At 31.0% G+C, this 19321-nt stretch overlaps 1 protein-coding gene across 1 annotated transcript; it reads left to right on the forward strand.

Moving 5' to 3' along the window:
• The first annotated feature begins 2133 nt into the window (after positions 1-2133).
• l(1)G0004 (lethal (1) G0004) lies at positions 2134-18602 on the forward strand. The gene is made up of 8 exons (XM_067263780.1): positions 2134-2220; positions 2637-2753; positions 3570-3716; positions 3882-3965; positions 13206-13266; positions 17500-17617; positions 17696-17766; positions 18509-18602. Exons 2-8 carry the CDS (start codon positions 2643-2645, stop codon positions 18574-18576), a joined length of 660 nt encoding a protein of 219 aa, XP_067119881.1. The 5' UTR covers positions 2134-2220; positions 2637-2642; the 3' UTR covers positions 18577-18602.
• The last annotated feature ends 719 nt before the right edge of the window (positions 18603-19321 follow it).

Consider the following 19321-nt stretch of genomic DNA (forward strand, 5'->3'; position numbering starts at 1 on the left):
ACAATATTAGAACATTCGATTTTCAAATTCGAGCTTTCTTTAGAAATACTTAGTTTGTTGATGAAATTACTCTTTTTCTTTTGTGACTATAACGTAATAATCTTAATCTTCGCTATCGTTACTTTTGCCCGAGCAACGCCGGGCCTACCTGCTAGTCTATATATATACAGTGGTGCCTCATATAACGTACTTAATTCGTTCCAGGTGCACGTCCGTTAAGTGAAACGTCCGTTATACGAAACGCATTTTCCCATAGAAATACATGTTAAAACATCTAATTCGTTCCGCAGCATAAAATAACCGTACTGTATCATAAAAAAATGAACATGGGGTGCGTTATTTTATTCCTCCGCGTAACTCTGCGCGAGCGACATCCGTTTAAAAATTCCTGCGGAACTCGTTCCTAAATTCTGGTGGGGAGTGGGCGCCGTCGAACGGCAAAAACGGCCGCTTGTAGCAGTAGTTTACGGTAAAAAGCAACATGGCGTCTTCCGTGGCTCAGATAGTTTCGTTTCCGGGTCCATTATGTAGTTTTATGCATGAAAATTTAAAAATTGTGAAAGCGCAAGTTAGTGCACTCGGTGATGTAAGTGTCTTTACGAATTTTTTTCGAATGGTAGCCGGCATTCTAATTTTTTTCGTGGCTATTTTGAATGCTCTTTCAACAAATAATCCATTTTATGGTTAAATTTTACAATTGGGACTCTTCTTTTGCCTTTAAAAGCTCATATTTTAGAATTATAGATTCCTCCATCACGATACTATCGATAGTGCGAGTGCTGCCATCTTTCTTTCACCGTCGTTCCTAAATGCCTACAAACAGCAGCGCACTCCTGTAGTAGCGGAGACGCAGAGCTCCGCTACTACGTCTCCGGTTACGTTTGTTTAGTATGTTAGGAAAACACTAACGCACCCATGGAGCAGTCGCCAATTATGCCGGAAAGTCCGTTGTTCGCAGCCAGTCCGTTGCTCGAGTTACGTAACGGCCAAACAGAAAGTCCGTTGTTCGCAGCGTCCGTTATTCGAGGCGTACGTTATACGAGGCACCACTGTAATCGGAGCCAGGGCCGGATTTACATAGGGATATTTTGGGCCGGTGCCCAGGGCCCCCACAAAATAAGGGCCCCCACAAAATAGGGGCCCCCACAAAACTATGTTTAAACATAATTTTTTTCCTATTACTGCGACAGCCTAGTGTAGCCTGATCATGAGGGTCACAGGCAAAGAAAACCAAACCCGGGGAAAAAACCTATGAAACACCGGAAAATTTCGGGAAAAATTTTACATAGGTATTTTTCAATTAAATTAAAATAATTAGTTTTACACAATAAAATATATGTATGTTTACAATAACCTTATTTTTAAATGAAATTTACAACTTTCTAGTTGAAATCTAGTTGAAAGTACAGTATTTTGTGCAAATTTTCTAAATCATCAAATTTGCCTACTCTTTAAGGGGGGCCCCGCCGAATTTGTGCCCAGGGCCCCTGGATTGGTAAATCCGGCCCTGCGCAGAGCCCAAATGGTTAGGAGTTGAAAGTTGAAATTTGGTACGCAGTTAGGGTACGTTATGAGAATGCACACTAAGAAGGGATTTTTGGAAATTCTTCCCCCGCGGGGAGAGAGAGAGGATTAAAACTTACCCTGAAGAACTCTGCTTCTACTGTACTATTTTAGATGCGGTTTTGCATTTTTGCGGGAAATCGAACGTAGTTTTTGACTCATCTAAAAATTCTCTAATTAGCCTCGGAAGAAGGGGGGATTTAATTCTTGCACCCGGTGAAACTGGGTGCAAGAACGGGGTGAACGCGTGTCTAGAATTTCTTCTTAGAGTACCAATGCATTTTGGCAAGTGTTTGGTGTAGTTAAACTTTCTCAATCTGTCTTCGATATCTGTATAATGGGAATATGCTCGTTTTAAAAGAGTGCTTAATGAGGAGTGTTTCTTATGATCCTATGGGATATAAATCGATGTGTGTTAATATACTTAGCGTTTTTCCCTTCTTCTACGTAAGTTTAGAGTATTTTTCTTTTGTTTTCTTTTTTCTTATCTCCTTTTCGGCTTGAGCCTCTAACTCTATGAAAATTTTAGTTGGCAACTTGTCTCTATATATTGTTTTGTGACGTATTTTCTTTCAATATGGCCGAAAGTTCGCTCCACGTGTGTAACCTGTCGTATTGTTGATTTGGAAAAGTTTGTAATTATTTGCAAAATAAAACGTAAATATCTTTCCGAAATATTCTTATTTTAACGTTTATATTATTATAAATTGAGTAAATATAAAGTTTAATTAATGAAATATGACAATATTCACGAATTTCTGTCGCATACATTTTGAATTGGTTTATTCCTATTAGTAAATAGTACTAAAGTTGCTGTAAAATATGTATTCTATTTTCAAATTTTTTCTATGTTTACATAAATAGTTTAGCATCACTGTTTTTAAGATATAAATGTCAATAGTTTTATTTGTGATTTTTATCAAAATATTTTGTTTAACATAAAATAATAAAAATAAATAATAAATAATAGTTGATAAAATTGTACCATCACGACAATCTAATTTATGTAGTAAATGATAGTTACTACGTAAGTATTTTATGTTTATACACTTACACATTTTTTTTTTTTTTAGATTACAATGGAAGGTGATAACAAAGAAAAGACAGTACAACGCAAAAGGAAAAATGATGAACAAATGGATGTTGATGATTCTCAAAAAAGTTTTCCACCGTTAAAAGTTGAAAAGATGGTTTGTATACATTACAAAATCATAAGATAGAATTAGGTATTTGGGTACAAATTATATTCACCAAAATTCAGAATTTCTTTTTAAATATAAATAATTTCAATATAATAAATATGAAATTATTCAAGATCACTGTCAATCAATAGTTTATTTTTTTATTTACAATTGCCTATCAATTTACAATTTTTTGATTTAACAAAGTTATGAAAATTTAATTGCTTTTATTCTATAGAATTCAAAACTCACTAGAAACCACTTTTATAATTGTGAAATTGAATTGACTGCTGAATGAGCCATTTAGTGCAGTAGTAAATTCTGTGGATAACAAACGAACAAATGCTAAACTTTAAAGATACAGACTTTAAAGACATAATCTTATTTGATTATTTCTCACAATGAAGTGTAATATAAAGAAAGCCTTGTCATTTATATTACACCTTGTGAGAAATAATCAAATAAGACATAATGCTAATCACTTATGTAGTGTGGTGTTCTATGAGATATCAAGGATCAAGCTTTTACACCTCATAGGGCCTAAAATGCTTTATTTTTTGAAATTTGGATATTTCTAGTAGCATACTTGATATCTTTGTTTATACAATTTGTTTTTGCAAAAATATCTTTGAAATTTGAATAGAAGCAGATTTTCTGTAGAATTGTATGTAGAATAGAATAGACTTTCTGTAGAAGTCTGCTTCTACTCAAATATTTTGTCAGTGAAATCAATGTAATTTTAAATATATATAATATAAGTTTGTCTTATATAATATTGTTTATACATATTAATACATATTATTTACATGTATTTTTTTTTTATAGGATATGCAAGAGATGAGAAAAATTCCCATCCCTTCAAATCGATATACTCCGTTAAAGGAAAATTGGTTGAAAATATTTAATCCAGTGGTTGAACAGCTTCATCTACAAATTAGATTTAATCTTAAGACAAGAAATGTTGAAATCAGAGTAAGTAATTGTTACTGCAGAGTTTGTAAACAAGTCAAAATATTAATTTCTGCATTTTGAGTAAAATATCTATGTTTTTATATTTGTTATGTTATAGCGTAAAATAATGTTTATTAATTAATTCAAGAAATACTACAATGCATAATATAGATATAATTTTTTCAGACTTGTAAAGAAACAAAAGACAAAAGTGCAATTCAGAAAGCAGCTGATTTTGTTCAAGCATTTGCATTAGGTTTTGATATAGAGGTAAGAACAAAGATGTAAATCTTTTTATTTATAAGTTTATTTACTTACTTTATGAATTAAATATATTGTGGTATTTTGTATTAAGTTATAAAAGTTTATTATTACGTCAATACTTTCAATTGGATTTCAGTCAATCATATAAAATTATCAGAAGTAACAGTTTCAGCTATTCTCTAAACTGGATGAATAAACACAAACACAAACATCACAATAAACTTTCATTTGTCACAAACACAGATCTTTAATATAATCTAAATTCAGACAAACATTTTTGATCTAATGTTAGATCTGCTTTAGGTTTGTATGGCTCAACTTTCTATTTTGGAATGTACAAAAGAACAACGATGAATTTCAATTCTAAGAAATTTGAAAATTCAAAGAAAGTATGTGGCATTTACATTTAAAATAACATGCTAAATTATACAACAAATATATGTGTGTATAAATTACTGAGAACTTCCTAGTATATTAAAATTCTACCACACAAAACAAATAAAAATTAAATTTTTATTTATACATCAATATGTGTTATTGGGATTATCAAAAAATGATTGCTCCACATAAGATTTGTGTATCTTTTTTTGAAATTGATGCATTTCCCCTCCAGTTTGGCCTTGAAAATTTCCAGTGTTTCTAGCGTTCTAATTTGATCAATGTGAAAGGTATGTCTGATAAGACTGGCTTGCTTCTTACCATTTATTTCAGAGGTGTGTATTGTTAGAGTAATGGCTTTTTTTTTTTTTTTTTTTTTTTCTATCTTGTATTTATGTTCCATGAACCTTTTGTTAAGGATCTTTTGGTTCAACCAATGTAAGTTAAATCTCTCTAAAATCTTTCATTATGCACTGAGTTATTATATACTCCCTGTTGACGTTAAGTGCATCTTTGTTATTTGCAGTAACTTGAATTGAGGAATTACACCTCTGTGTTAGCATAATCCCCTGTTTACTGCCGTCTCCTTGCATAATGCATGCATTTTTTAGATCATAATCTATCACTGCAAGATTGGGGGTTACCTGTGCATATAATGTCTTTACTATTATATTTTTTTCCTTTAGGATTGATGTGGTATATTTGTTCATTTGGTTTGTACTGCTGCAAGTTAATCTTTGGATCAATTCCTTAGGGTAACTGTGTACTGCCAAGGTGTTTTCAATACATTTACATTCTTCCAGTGTGTTAATGTTTGTGCAATGAGTGAATGCCCTTTTAGTGAGGGTTCTGAATGCTGCTATTGCATGAACATCATTAACCCAATTGGGACTTTTGTGTGTATAAAACTTTCCATTGAATTTAACCCTTTTGCGACCGGGGTCTTGATTCATCATAAGCCAAATTGTTAAGCAAAAAGGCCAGGGTACCGATTTATCGTTACCCTGTTAAAAATCGATTTTTATAAAATTTATTGACAACAGATGTCAGCACTTGATGGCAGAGTATTGTTTATTGTCTGTTTCACATATTTTTGTCCAGGTGGTGTTTTGTTGACTTAAAAAGTTTTAATTATCACTTTTTTTTTCTTAATTTTTCATTTTCTGATAATTTTTTTATTTAATTTTTAGCATATGTATGCAATAATATTACTATAATAAGTTCATTCATGCTATAATAAGTTTATTCGGCTATAATACGTCAACTAGTTATAAATATTCAAGTTATGACCTTCAGTTCTGATATTTTATATATTTTTATTCTTATTTTAATTGAAAATATCAGCAAAAGTTACATGTATTGCTACTGGTAATCATATGTTTATTACAAAAATATATAATCTCGTTCAATATGAAGTGAATAAAGTATATTAGTTCATTATATTAGTTGATAGCAGAATAAAGTTTTGATTTCAAACGAATGTTTGATATAATGTGCAATAATTTCACAATGAATAAACGTACATGCATAAATGTTATATCAAATTGTACAGAACAATATTCTGCATTGTTCTGGCTCAGTGCTAATAAGAATGAAGTAACCGGACAATGTTAATTTTGACAAGAAGTAACAAATTTTCAAGTTTGAATGTCAGTTATGATATATTATTATTTTTTTCTCATAAATTTCTCTAATAAAATTTATTAAAAAATATCGTATTTAAAACTAAAGATATTAATAAATGTACATGATTTTTTTCATATGAATATAATGATAATTTGATTTTTGGTGAAATTTTAAATTTATATTGCCTGACTGACCTTGACTGACCTATATTGCCCTCGTTCGGTTTACAAAATAAACATAAACGGGGTGGGGCAAATGGCGGCAAAAGGGTTAAAGTACAATTCAAAAGTCACAATCTGTAAAATATCTGATATGTTAAATTTCACTTTAAACTCCAGATCTCAGATTAGGATATCTCTCATGTAGAGGAAAGCAGGCTCTTGACTTTGATGTAATGACTTAAAGCATAGGTGCCCTACCTTTTTTGGCCTACTGCCTCCTTTTTCAGAAAAAACACATTGACTCCCATTCTTGAAATTAATAATGTAATCCATAGTTTTCCAACTTTTTGGGTCATAGCCCACTTTTTCAAACAGTGATTTGATGGCACCCCCTCATAGGTGAAGTATAATATATTATATATTGAAAAATGAGGACAGATTTTTAAAATTACTTTATTAAAAGATATTAAGAATATTGGTGTATTGCTCAAAGTTTGATTAACAAATATATATTATTAAAAAAATTAATATAATATTAGTGAGAGGGCTGAGCTTGGTGTAATGACACTAATTTTTCAATATTTGGCGCCATATTTGTCATCAGCAATCAAATCACCGCATTCCACGATTGACAATCTGTTTCTTTTCTTTGTTAGTAAATTGCTGACTTTGCTAAATTCTCTTTTGGCTAAATATGGTGATGGAAATGCAATGAAAACCTTTGATGCAGCTCATAAAACTGGATATAATACTGGAATTTACCTTTGAAGACAAAATTCTTGATATCCATTTTTTAATTTTAATTTTAACTTTTCATTTGACAATTCTATCAACTCCTCCTGCAGTGATAATTCTGCTGTTTGTAGGTTTGAGAAAGGTTCCAGTACCCAATCTGGAATGATCATGTTAAGGACAGCCTGAAATCTATCTATAAAATCTTTAAGTGCTTCCAAATGCTTGCAAAGTACCAGAATTTGTCGTTGTTTGTTTCCACAGAGGAAAGATTTGGAAACTGATAGAATTGTCTTTGACCCAAATTTTGTTTGTACAAGGCAAGTTTTGACACAAATGCAGAAATAGTTGCCTTTTGCTTTTATCAAATTCATATCATCTCCTTGCAGCTGTAGATCTGTTTCATTAAATTTATTATATAAATCAGTTAAATAAGCTATATCATTCTTAAATTTCAATAAATTCTTAACAAATCATCTTTTGTTCTCAAAAAATATTATAATTGAGTCAAAGAGGTCATAAAATCTTTTTAGACAGATACCCTTTGATAGCCAACAAACTTCTGAGTGCAATAGTAAATGATTGAAATCTTCGTTGTTTTCATCACAAAGTTTTTGAAACAATCTATCATTGAGAGCATTGCTTCTGATCTTGTTAACTGCTGTAATTACATACTATAGTGAGCAATGAAGGCCATCACTAAGGTTTTTGCAAGCAAATGCTGTCTGTGAATTACATAATGCATGGCGACTACGTTTGGTACTGCCTTTTTTCAAATATGAAATCAACCTGCGGTATTGTCCAACCATTGCCAGAGCACCATTGGTAGCAACAGACACAATATTATCCAGAGGAATAATTTTCTTTAAAATAGTGTTCCAATACATCAAATATAGATTTTCCTTTAATATCCTTTTCTAATTTTTTGTGAATAATAGTTCTTGACAAATTTTTTCATATTTTATGAAGCGAACATACACAAGAAGTAAAGACTCATTGTTAAGTAAAGTAGATTAATCGTGCTGTAAAGAAAACTCTGTAGTCTTCAAAAAGTCAGTTAGCGAACTCTCCACATCCTCAGATGTTTCATAGATTCTTCTCTGTACCATATTATTGCTTAATGGGATTTTCTTAAGCTGTGGTCACATCATGCGACTTCCAGCTGCGCAGGCAACTGCAACTGGGACGACTATTCCTGTTAATTAGTAAACTCCCTTTGAAAACTGGCGCGTCTGCAACTGCAACTAGAAACAAAAAGTTTGTTCTACTCGCACCAATTGCAAATGCATATCCAATCAGCAAACGCCTTTGTGCCACGTCATATGGTGACAACGTTGAAAATAGTTCATCCTCATGGCAGATAGTTAGAGAATTTATACTATATCGGATTGGAGATTGATTGAGCTTATTCAAGCTCATGAATACCTATGGAATTTTAATTCTTCATTTTATCGAACATTTTATCTTTTTGTGTATTCTCACCAGCTCTATCAAAATAATTGCCTTTTTTCTTTTATTCATTCCAGAAAAGGAACTGCTTGACCTTTTAATAAGAAAAGTGGCTAAAATTCCATAAATACTCTGAAGTAGAACATAAACTGTTTGTAAACTCACAAAAGTAGTCAAAAACAAGCTACTGTAATTTTATTGGTTTATTATTGGGTTACGTGTTTCTGAGTTGCAACACCAGTGACCACGAGAAGACATGCACGACTTGCACTTGTTGCAGTTGTGGTTGCCTGCGTGACTATAAATCGCATGGTGTGACCGCAGCTTTAATAATATCAGACGGTGGCTTGTGCAGTACAGTACACAGAACCTCACTCACACCTGGCAGTATCAATTCTTTTCCAATAGTGTGTGATTTTCTTGATTTAGCAATAAGCAAGAAAATGTAAAAGGCACGTAACCCATTATTGTCTTGTTTTGATGCTGCTTAAAACATACCAGCTAAAGTTGCTCAAAGAACAACATTTGAGACATCTAACTTTAGCTGGTATGTTTTAAGCAGCATCAAAACAAGACAATAATGGGTTATGTGCCTCTTACATTTCATTACTCTTGCTTTTCATTTGAAAGTAAGATAAATTTTTATCTTTTCTGTCAGGATGTATTTTGGCCAAATGTTCTTCTAATTGTGAAGGTTTCATGGCCTCATTTGAGAAAACTCTATCAAATCAGGCACATTGGTAATGTTTTGTTTAAGGGTGCCTGAATAAAACCATATTTCAAATATTCGACATTGTATTGTCTACATTTTTTCTTTAAATTCAACATGCATGTCTATCCATAAAAATAAAAACAAAAAAATATCTGCTATGGCTACCACAAGACCAACCATCACATATTAAATAAATTTATTATTATAATTTAATCATATAAATTTTAAATAAATTTTAAATTTAAATTTTAAAAGATAGTTTTAAATTACATTACTAACATTGGTCAATAAAAAAAGAATAATAAACAAATAATAATAGTAAATATGTACAGTACGTACTTACCTCTGTAGTAAATAGTTATTACAACAAAAATATATTTTTAATAAGTGGTCCACATAAGTTATCCTTTGTGAATGTGATATTGAATGTGATATAGATATTGCACAGAAATTCTTAGGTTTACACTTGCACTTTTTTATCCACATGTTGTTTCAAAGTAATCTTGTGCGGATAAAAAACTTCACATAAGGTTAATGAACCTGTCAAAACATGCATAGATTTAATATTCTGCATATGTGTTAATCTTGTCATGACCTGTGCAAACTTGTAAATATAAGCTTTGTTGATCAAGCCGGAACATACACACACACACACACACACACACTAGTGCTTTGTGTGGTGCACTGTGCATGCTGCAACTTGTTCATATACTAGTCAAAAAGGTATCTATTTATAATACACACTGATCTTGCTTAAAAGACATTTAGAGCTATTTGTTGAAACATGCGTTTGATGATTTTTAGTATTAATCAAACTTTTCAGCACATTCTTGCAAGTATTGCCCAGGGGGGCAGTGATTGATCCTCAATGCCCCTAAATTTGCCTTGGACCAAAAAAGTCCCCTTAGATCTCTTCAACACCTACCGGTAGGCAGTACCAACCTTGTTGGGAACCACTGATTTTAAGTCTATCATGGTGAGATACTCTGTTTTTCCCATTACCAATTCCATTAACTCTTTCTTTGGAACATAACTATTTTTAACTTTCCATGAATAAGCATCATACCTAGATTAGAACAAATATTACATTAAGGAAATACATGGTGTTTAAAAGAAGTTCATGAAGATGAGACTGACCAGCTGAAAAGTACTTGGGCATTAGAGAAAAAAAAATGGTTTCTCAGGTTGGTCTCCAAAATAGTTGATTAATTTAACTTTTAAAGTTCATAAGATGTATTGTTATTCAGTTTTTGATATATCTATGTGAATATTTGTCCATCTGTTAATGTGATATTGAGGTCTAGGAAGTGGACTTGCCTGTTACTTTCTTGAATTTAATGGTTAAATCGTATTGGTTGTTCGATGCACATGTGCGATAGACAACTAACATATATTGGTTCCATGAAACGTGTGTTAAAAGTGAGGTTAAAAGAGCACGAATCAGACATACAGCACGGTAGATACACTACGGCCCTAGCGACGTACGTGTTGGAAGAGGAGATAATGGCGGACCTGCATGCGGCAAAAATCATTATACCCAGCTATAACCCACAGCAATTGAAATGGCTAGAAGCCATGGAGATATTTAAGGTGGGATTACGCACCACGTATTGGTTGTTGTTAAATGTATCTGTCCTTTTGGATATTCGGCTTAGCTTTCCATATTATGACAATATCATTAATGTTTGTAAAGGATAATATTATGCAAAAACTTTTGTAGGGTTTTAGATTCCAATGCTCTAATTACCAGCTTGCAGATTTCTCTTGAAAGTGGGCTGCCCATTGAAATTCCTCATTGCTGGCAATGTGTTTCATCAATGAACTCGAAGAAAGAAGTATAGCATAATAAGTGCGTAAGTCCTAATATCTGTTGGTGATATGATTGTGCAGGTGGTACTGTATTGAGAAAGAAATCTCTGAGGGTACAAAAACATAGTTCTAGTCTCACTCACATTGAAACAAAATGAAAGATTGTTGTGTACTCATTATCTTTTAATGCAATACCCTCTAACTCATTTATCAGTTCTTTAATACTGGTTATAGTGTATTTATAACCTTTTAGGTGTTCTGCAAGTAGTTGGTGTATACATTTCTCAAAGGCAGCTGTTGGTGATCTAGCCTTATCCACTATAGGATTTAATTGTTGGCCTTTGCAAATGCAAATAACCTGTGGGTGTCCAGAGAGTGGATTATATGGTATGCTTTACCCTAATAACCCTAATAACCTGGTTAGTATGTTGACACTGTCATCCTTATGTATTGTTCCATTAACCTATCTTGTGTTATTCCCGACATATTGGGGTTGTGATCTTTGACCTGCAGGGTTAAACCCGATATGTCTCGTTACAGTATTGGTATGCTTTTGATACTAGATACTAGATGTCATTATGCGTCATAATTTTTATATTAAAACAAACTTTCAAAATATAATTTTTTTTGTTTTTATATTTTTCAATATATTTATTTTGTTTGTACAAAATAAAAAAATAATTTTTAACAATACAGTAGCCATGATTATTATTTTAAAAAAAATTTTGTTAGGGTTAACATTGATAAAAATTCAACATTGCTGCAACATGCAATGGAGAAAACTTTCAACATGGGATAAGTTAAGGATGTGTAAGATGATCTTCTCAATAATACCACTGCCTGACTTTTATCAGCCTTGATTAAGATTATGTTGTTTTCCTTTTACTTTTGGTGATCTTTTTCCATATTGCTGTATTTCTAGTCTCTCTTTTTTTATTCTCAATGTGTAACCACATCTACCCATCTAAAGAAATCTTGATGAGTTTTGTTGATGTTTGATATTAACTTTTCAACTTTTGGAATAATGATGTCCAGATGTAGATCTCGGGCTGAACATTGATCCACATTGGAAAGCATATACAAGGCATTTTGCAGGTTTTATATTGTCGTAACAGACTATTGGAAAGTGTATCTTACATTTAGGTTCTCTCCTTCAACTGTGTATAATCCAATGCAGTTTCTTTCTGTATTTTCTTTGTAGGGCAAGGGTTACTTGCTCTTGAAGTTTAATAATTCTCATGTTAACTTATTTCAGTAGATTTTGATCTTTTTCATACAAGCTGTCTTCTAAAATTATAAAGCTGTTGAGTTTACTATACATGCTTGTTTTAGAGCTTCAAGTTGCCTTCCTTAGGCAAGCAAACTGTAGTTTAGGCAGGAGTGAGCTGCATCCACCTGGTAATTTACACTTTGGGTACACTTTATTTTCCTTACATTCCAATAAGAACATCACTTTTTCTTTAGCCTTTGTTAGGGCTAGGACCTTCTTATAAAGCTTGGTTGGTATGGGTCAAGCTTTATAGAAAAAAGATTCTAGGCTTACTTTCACTTATAAATGCAGTCTTAGTGTCTTCAGGCTTCTAACTAATGGAAAAGATAATATCAATGAGCAATTATATATTGTGACATTGTCACAATGCTGGGCTACAATTTTTAATTTATTCAATTTAAAATATATGCTCTCCACCTCAAATTAGTGGCTTGGCCCTGTACATGATATTTTTCCTTTAACAAATAGAATCGTACTGGTTATCTATCTAACACCTTTCAGGGGCAAATGTTTGAATTGAAATAACATGACTTCTGGTTTGCATTGGAAGTTTGTATATAGTTAATTGGGGCCTCCTGTCCCTCGTGTTTCCATATCTGGTCTTATCTTTCATCTAACTAACTCCATTCTTGAGATTAAAAAAAGACAGATGGATGACAGTGGGAATTTATAAGTCTACAATGTTTTCAAATTGCAGCCCAACAACAGTGTAGCTCCAGGAGTATATGCAATCCCAGTGCAGGATGATAGATTTAATCCAAAACTGACTATGTAGATGAAACAAATAAATTATTAATGCAAAGAATAAAAAACATAAATACAACATTAGTAAAAATAGACTCATTACAGCACTGGTTCAGCTCTGGAATTATCATTTTATCAATTAGGGTAGATACTGTAAGCACCATATTATTATTCACAATAAAACTAACAATGTTGAATAATGCCCAAAATAATAATGAACATTATTTAAAATTAATATAAAAATTTTTCTTGTATATAATTTATGATCATTTTTCTTTTAAGATTAACTTGGAGTGTTTAATTCCAATAATATTTGACACATTTTTAATGCATAAATCTAATTTACAAATGTTTTATTTTTTTAGGATGCATTAGCATTGGTACGATTAGATGAATTATTTGTAGAATCATTTCAAGTTCAAGATGGTATGAAAATGTCTTTTTTTTTCCTTGCATTCCATTTACAATTATTTTAAAATTTAAATGTCAAGTCCTCAATTTAAAATAATTAATATTTTCAATTCATTTAATTAATTGTTTCTAATTGAATTGTTTTTTAGCAAGGTGAATTAGGTAAATGAAATGAATTGTTTTAGTAATTATTCAAATAATTTAATATAGTAGTTTTAAATGGTGTGGGCAATTAAAGAATAAAATTGAAGATAAATGAATTGTTTCTCATCATTCTGATCTGATGGATTGCATACAAATGTGGAAGTACAGTACAGTATTATGGAACAAAACCTAAGCCCTAGAACCACCAAGATTAGATAACAGTCATCAAATTGCCAAGTTTATTTGGATTTTTGGACAAATGTCAACTGTAATGTTACTAACTGCAGAAATTTGGACTAAATTCTATTATCTGGAAATTGTTATTTTCAAGAAAACTTAAACACTTTTAGCTTTTAATGTATGAAAAAACATATTTTCATAGTTTTATATAATTTTAAGAGAAATTCATAAAAATTAACTGTTATGTTACTACATATCTGTAGTAGCTGTTTTCTTTGCATTAAATTTCTAAACACATTTACATTCTTATAATCAGTGTTTTTAGAAAAGAGCATTTATTGCTTAAAAACACTCAAATGTTAGTTTTGTAGGAAATTTTAATCTTCCATTTATGCAATTTTTGATATTTTCAGGTAAAAATTAAAGCCAAATTATACTGGTCGTTATATTAAATTTATCAATAGATGTCACCTAACACCTATCTCTAGGCCAAATTATTTAACATTTAATTATTAATAGTAACATTAATACAGCCTGATATAATATAGCAGTTGTTTGCGTCAGGTTCTTAACTGTTCTTAGATGGTTATTTAATTAAAATTAATTCAATTGAAATACAACATTTTGGAAGGTGTGGATAAAGCACTTTTTGTCAGTCTTGATTGATTTGGTTATATTTCATGTAGGGCAGTCACAGTTGAGTCTCTATTTATAGCACTTCTTTGTAAAGTATTAGCTTCTGTTTCTGTTTGGGTTGGCAGTGACCAAACATTTTGCTTTTAATATATATAAAATAATAATGTATTGCATTTATAGGCATGAAATACAGCTAAAAAGGTAAGGGGAAAAAAAAAGTTTTGTTTTTGAGTTGGGAACAGATTAATCCATTTTACATTGTTTCCTATGGGAAAATTTGTTTTGGTTCTTAGAACAAATCGGTTTTCAAACAACTTTTAGGAACAAATTAAGTTTGAAACTGAAGGTTTGATTGTGTGCTTTTAAGACTACATATCAAAGTGCAAATAACATTTGTTAGCAAAGGGTACATGTGCATATTTTTAATATTAATTAAATATAGAAAAATAATTTTAACATTATAAATAAGTGGACAGTTTATAATGCAAAGCAATTTAGTTGACACAGCATAGTTTTGCAAATGCTATTAGAAAAATCTTCATGTAATGTAAATTAGTAATAGGCATGGCCTCCTTTTGCTGCAGTAACTGCCTTAAATCACTCTGAAACACTTTTAACTAGTTTTTGCAGTGTTGCAAAAGGTATTTTTCTCCATTGCAACTTTAATGTTTGGAAATCATTTTTGTTTTTCGATGATACTCAAATTAGGAGAATTTCCAAGCCATTCAAGTACCATGATATTTTTTGCTAAAAAGTATAGCAACCTTGGATGTGTGTTTCAGATCATTGTCTCTCTGAAAAATATGCCTTTGAAGACCCATTTTTTGATGTAAATTGAATTAAATTGGCATCTAGTATATCTCCATAAGCAACAGCATTCATTGTAGAAGTGATGAATCTTAAATTTCCAATGACACTGTAAGAGAAACAGTCTCATACTATTACAGAGCCTCCACCATGTTTCACTGTGGGCTACAAATAACATTTTCAAGATTGATCCTTTTGGTCGCTACACAGGTTTTTTTTTTTTTTTTTTTTTTTTTGTTCAAATAGTTAAGATTCATTGAACCAAATAATTTCTAAAATTCCAGTGGTTTGTTGACATATTTCTAAGCAAATTGCAACCTCTTTTTTTTATTTGAGTAGGAGTTAAGCATGACTTTTTTTCTTGTTATTATGCCTTTAAGGTATTCATGTACTCAATTTCTGATTATTTAGCCATGAAAAGAGTCCTTCAATTTAAACACATCAGATTTAATTTCTCTTGCATTTTCTTAGGGTCTTTAGTTGCTGCTCTTACAATCAACCTTTCTTAATGAGTAGATGTTATCTGCTTTCTTACTCTCACTCTTGATTTCCAACATATCCACTTTTTATATATTTCTTTACAATTTTTCAAACTCATTCAGTAGATAAATTATGCTGTTTAGAAACTGCATAGAATGATTGCAATTGTTCATAACTTTTCAGAACTGGTATATACTGCAATATACTAACTTTAGTTAATTGCAACTGGTAATTCATTCTATGGTGCCATTGTTTACACAACCTCTAATGATATTTTACAAACCATACAATAATTTGCATATGCCAATTTATGCACAGTATTTTAATTTTTGTTTAGTTGTTTAGGGTGTAAACAAAATTTTTTTGTTTGCAATGTTTTTCAATTTTAAACAAGACTGGTCAAGCCTATCTGATAGCACACTCGACAAAAGCAAATCAAATATTAATTATTATTATAATATAATTATAATTATATTAAATTTATTATAAAATTGAATATAATATAATATAACTAGCTGACCCGGCCACGCGTTGTTGTGGCTCAAAATGTATCTATTATAAATGTATCACACTTCCCCCGTGGGGAGAATTTCAAAAAATCCCTTCTTAGTGTACATTCTCTTGACGTACCCTATTAAAACGCAATCAAAAACGCATCTAAAATAGTATAATAAAAGCCGAGTTCTTCACAGTAAGTCTTAATCCCGTCACTTTTCCCGCTGGGGAATATCGAAAAATCTCTTTTTAGTGTATATTCTGTTGACGTAACCTATTAAAACGCAATTAAAAACGCAAAAAACCGCATGTAAAATAGTATAATAGAAGCCGAGTTCTTCACGGTAAGCCTTAATCCCGTCCATCTCCCCCCACTGGGGGGATTTCGACATGTATATTATATAAAAACACGTGCGTATTCGAATGCAACGTTGTGTCAAAATTTCAAAGGAATCGGTAGGAACAAACGAACGTTATATTTTATTATATATAGATAGATAGAAAATGATCTGCTTCAGTCCATTCTCACAGAAAAGCAGAATGCCTCACAGAAAAGCAAACTTAGGTCGTCGGAAGTTAGCGCCATCTGTTGGACATAAAAGCCTTAATCCATATATAAATATATTTTTGAAAGGGGGAAATGGTGTAGGGGTATGAAAAATAGATAGTAGCCGATTCTCAGACCTACTGAATATGCATATAAAATTTGGTAAAAATCGGTAAAGCTGTTTCGGAGGAGTACGGTAACTAACATTGTGACACGAGAATTTTATATATAAGATATACTAACTTTAGTTAACTAACTGGGTAGTTTTTACTATAGCTAAATACCAGTAAAAACCAGCGACCATAAATGAAAATGTTCAGTTTCTTTTTGTGCATGCACATGGGCACGTGCAATGAATGGATTGAACAGAACATAACATTTAGGTAACGAAAGTGAAGTCATTGTGCATGCGCATGGAAATCTGACAGACAGACAAAAGTCCTAATTGTGCATGTGCTGACAGATGGACAAAAGTCCTAACATAAGCACTTCGCCACTACCGTGAAGCGTGCTAAAAATTTAAAAAGTTTATATAAAGTGGCAAATAAACATATAAATATGTACATGTACTGGTAGCATAAAATGTAAATTACATGATAAAAATTTGTTAGCATTGTAGTCTTAACAGCATATTTTTTAATTCATCACACAATCAATAAACACCTATTGTCAATTTTTTAGGTCCAGTGGAAGTGTCCAAATGATGATACTTCAGTGTATACACGAGATCTAGACATTAAAAATATTGCTGTGTAGACTTATCTATAGATGGATTTAAATAGATTAATTTCTTTCATTATATTCCAAGTTAAGAAAATTGTAATCTGAAATTTCATAAAATTTTTATATATCTTTTAAAAATATGGAGATTTATAATTTTTATGCAGATAATTAAATTTTTTATTGAAATAATCCAAGTCTGTTTAAAATTTTTAACATTTTTTATTATTATTATACAGTAAAGCGATTGAGTGGTGATCATTTATCCAGAGCAATTGGCAGAATTGCCGGAAAAGGTGGAAAAACTAAGTATACAATTGAAAATGTCACAAAAACACGAATAGTTCTTGCTGACAGGTAATTATTTGTTATATTATTATTTAAAGATAAGTTCAGTTTATATAATTAAACAATTGTTTTTAAAAAATATTTTAGTCACATACACATTTTGGGATCCTATCAAAATATTCGTGTTGCAAGGACTGCACTCTGTAACTTAATATTAGGTAAGTTTGACAATTTTAATGTTATTTTGTGTCTGTATTAACAACATCTCTAAACCCAATTTATAGTTAATTCAAACTATAAATGATACCCTTATAATAACTGATAATTTTGCTTAAGTTAATGATTAGAAACTAATTCATTTGTCCAGAGATAGGCAGTTACGCCATATTTTGTGTTAATTTTAATAATTATAGTAAATTAATTTTTTAAATTTGAATTTCTGGAAGAAAAGAATTGGCCTAGAGTGGAACTCAAACCTGCAACTCCTGCACCAGGTAGTGTAACTAGAAAGGTATGTGACAGTATGCAAGAGTTGCAGGTTTGAGTTCCACTCTAGGCCAGTTCTTTTCTTCCAGAAATTCAAATTTAAAAAATTAATTTACTATAATTATTAAAATTAACATGAGATGGTGGCATAATTGCCTTCTTCTAGACAGATGAATTGGTTTCTAATCATTAACTTAGCCATATGACAGCCCAAAAATTTGGCAGACCATTTGGTTTGAATTATTTTGTGTCTTTTACAATATTACTGTAATTGTAGAAATTCAATTGCAGTAATATTTCATGTATTATAATTTAACTTTGTTAAAAATACAACACTAAAGAATTTTTTGATTAAAAAAAAACCTCTTTTTTAAAACATATTACATTAAAATAATTTAAATGTAATTAACTATTCTCTGAGAACTAATTATTGCTGATAAATATCACTGAATTTATTACCATTTTATTTAACAGGTAGTCCACCATCTAAAGTTTATGGAACCATGAGGCAGTTAGCAAGTAGTATGAGTGAAAAATTTTAAATGAATAATAAAGTTATTTAAATATATATCTGTTTTTGTTTCTTTTTTTGTTTATTATTTTAAGTAAAATAAACACATACATTGTATTTACATTAAAACATAAAACATCACAAAACTACAAAATTGTCTTCATTTTTCTTTTTCATTATTATAAATACCAGTGACAACCCAAAACAATTTTCACTTACAGATATGATCTTTTATTTGTGGCTGTGCCTCTGCAAAATGGAAAAATGTCCTCTGGCAATTATGCCAATATCGTAATTCACAATACATTTGAAGTAAACATAAATAGTATATATACATAGTAAATAAAAAAATAAACTTGCTTCCTATATTACCAAATTAATATTTCATTCATTATAACTCCTAAGATTAAAGCTGCAATTCACAAGCATGAAAAGAGCACTGAGACCAGCAAAATTTTTAGGTTTATATTGACCAAAGGCATGGCTAAAAAGAGTTTAGAAAAATTTAACTTTTCAGTGGTGTAGTGTTTGTTTTACAGCAACCAATGAATAGATGACAAAATTTTTCATTCAGTCACATGCAGTTTTGTCAGTTCTAACTTGCAGTGGGAAATTTAAAATAGCAAAAGTTAGAAAGTGTGACACTAATTTACAGTCATTTGTAGAAAAAGTAAGGAAATATTTTATTTAGCTATACAAATTTCAGGTATAATTTTTGTTATAGGAATATGTCTGACTCAAATGTTGGAAATTATATTCAATTTTCTTATGACTTG

Source organism: Centruroides vittatus, unplaced genomic scaffold, assembly GCF_030686945.1.
Source record: "Centruroides vittatus isolate TY-2023 unplaced genomic scaffold, ASM3068694v2 contig_18, whole genome shotgun sequence".
In the NCBI taxonomy this organism is placed as follows: domain Eukaryota; kingdom Metazoa; phylum Arthropoda; class Arachnida; order Scorpiones; family Buthidae; genus Centruroides; species Centruroides vittatus.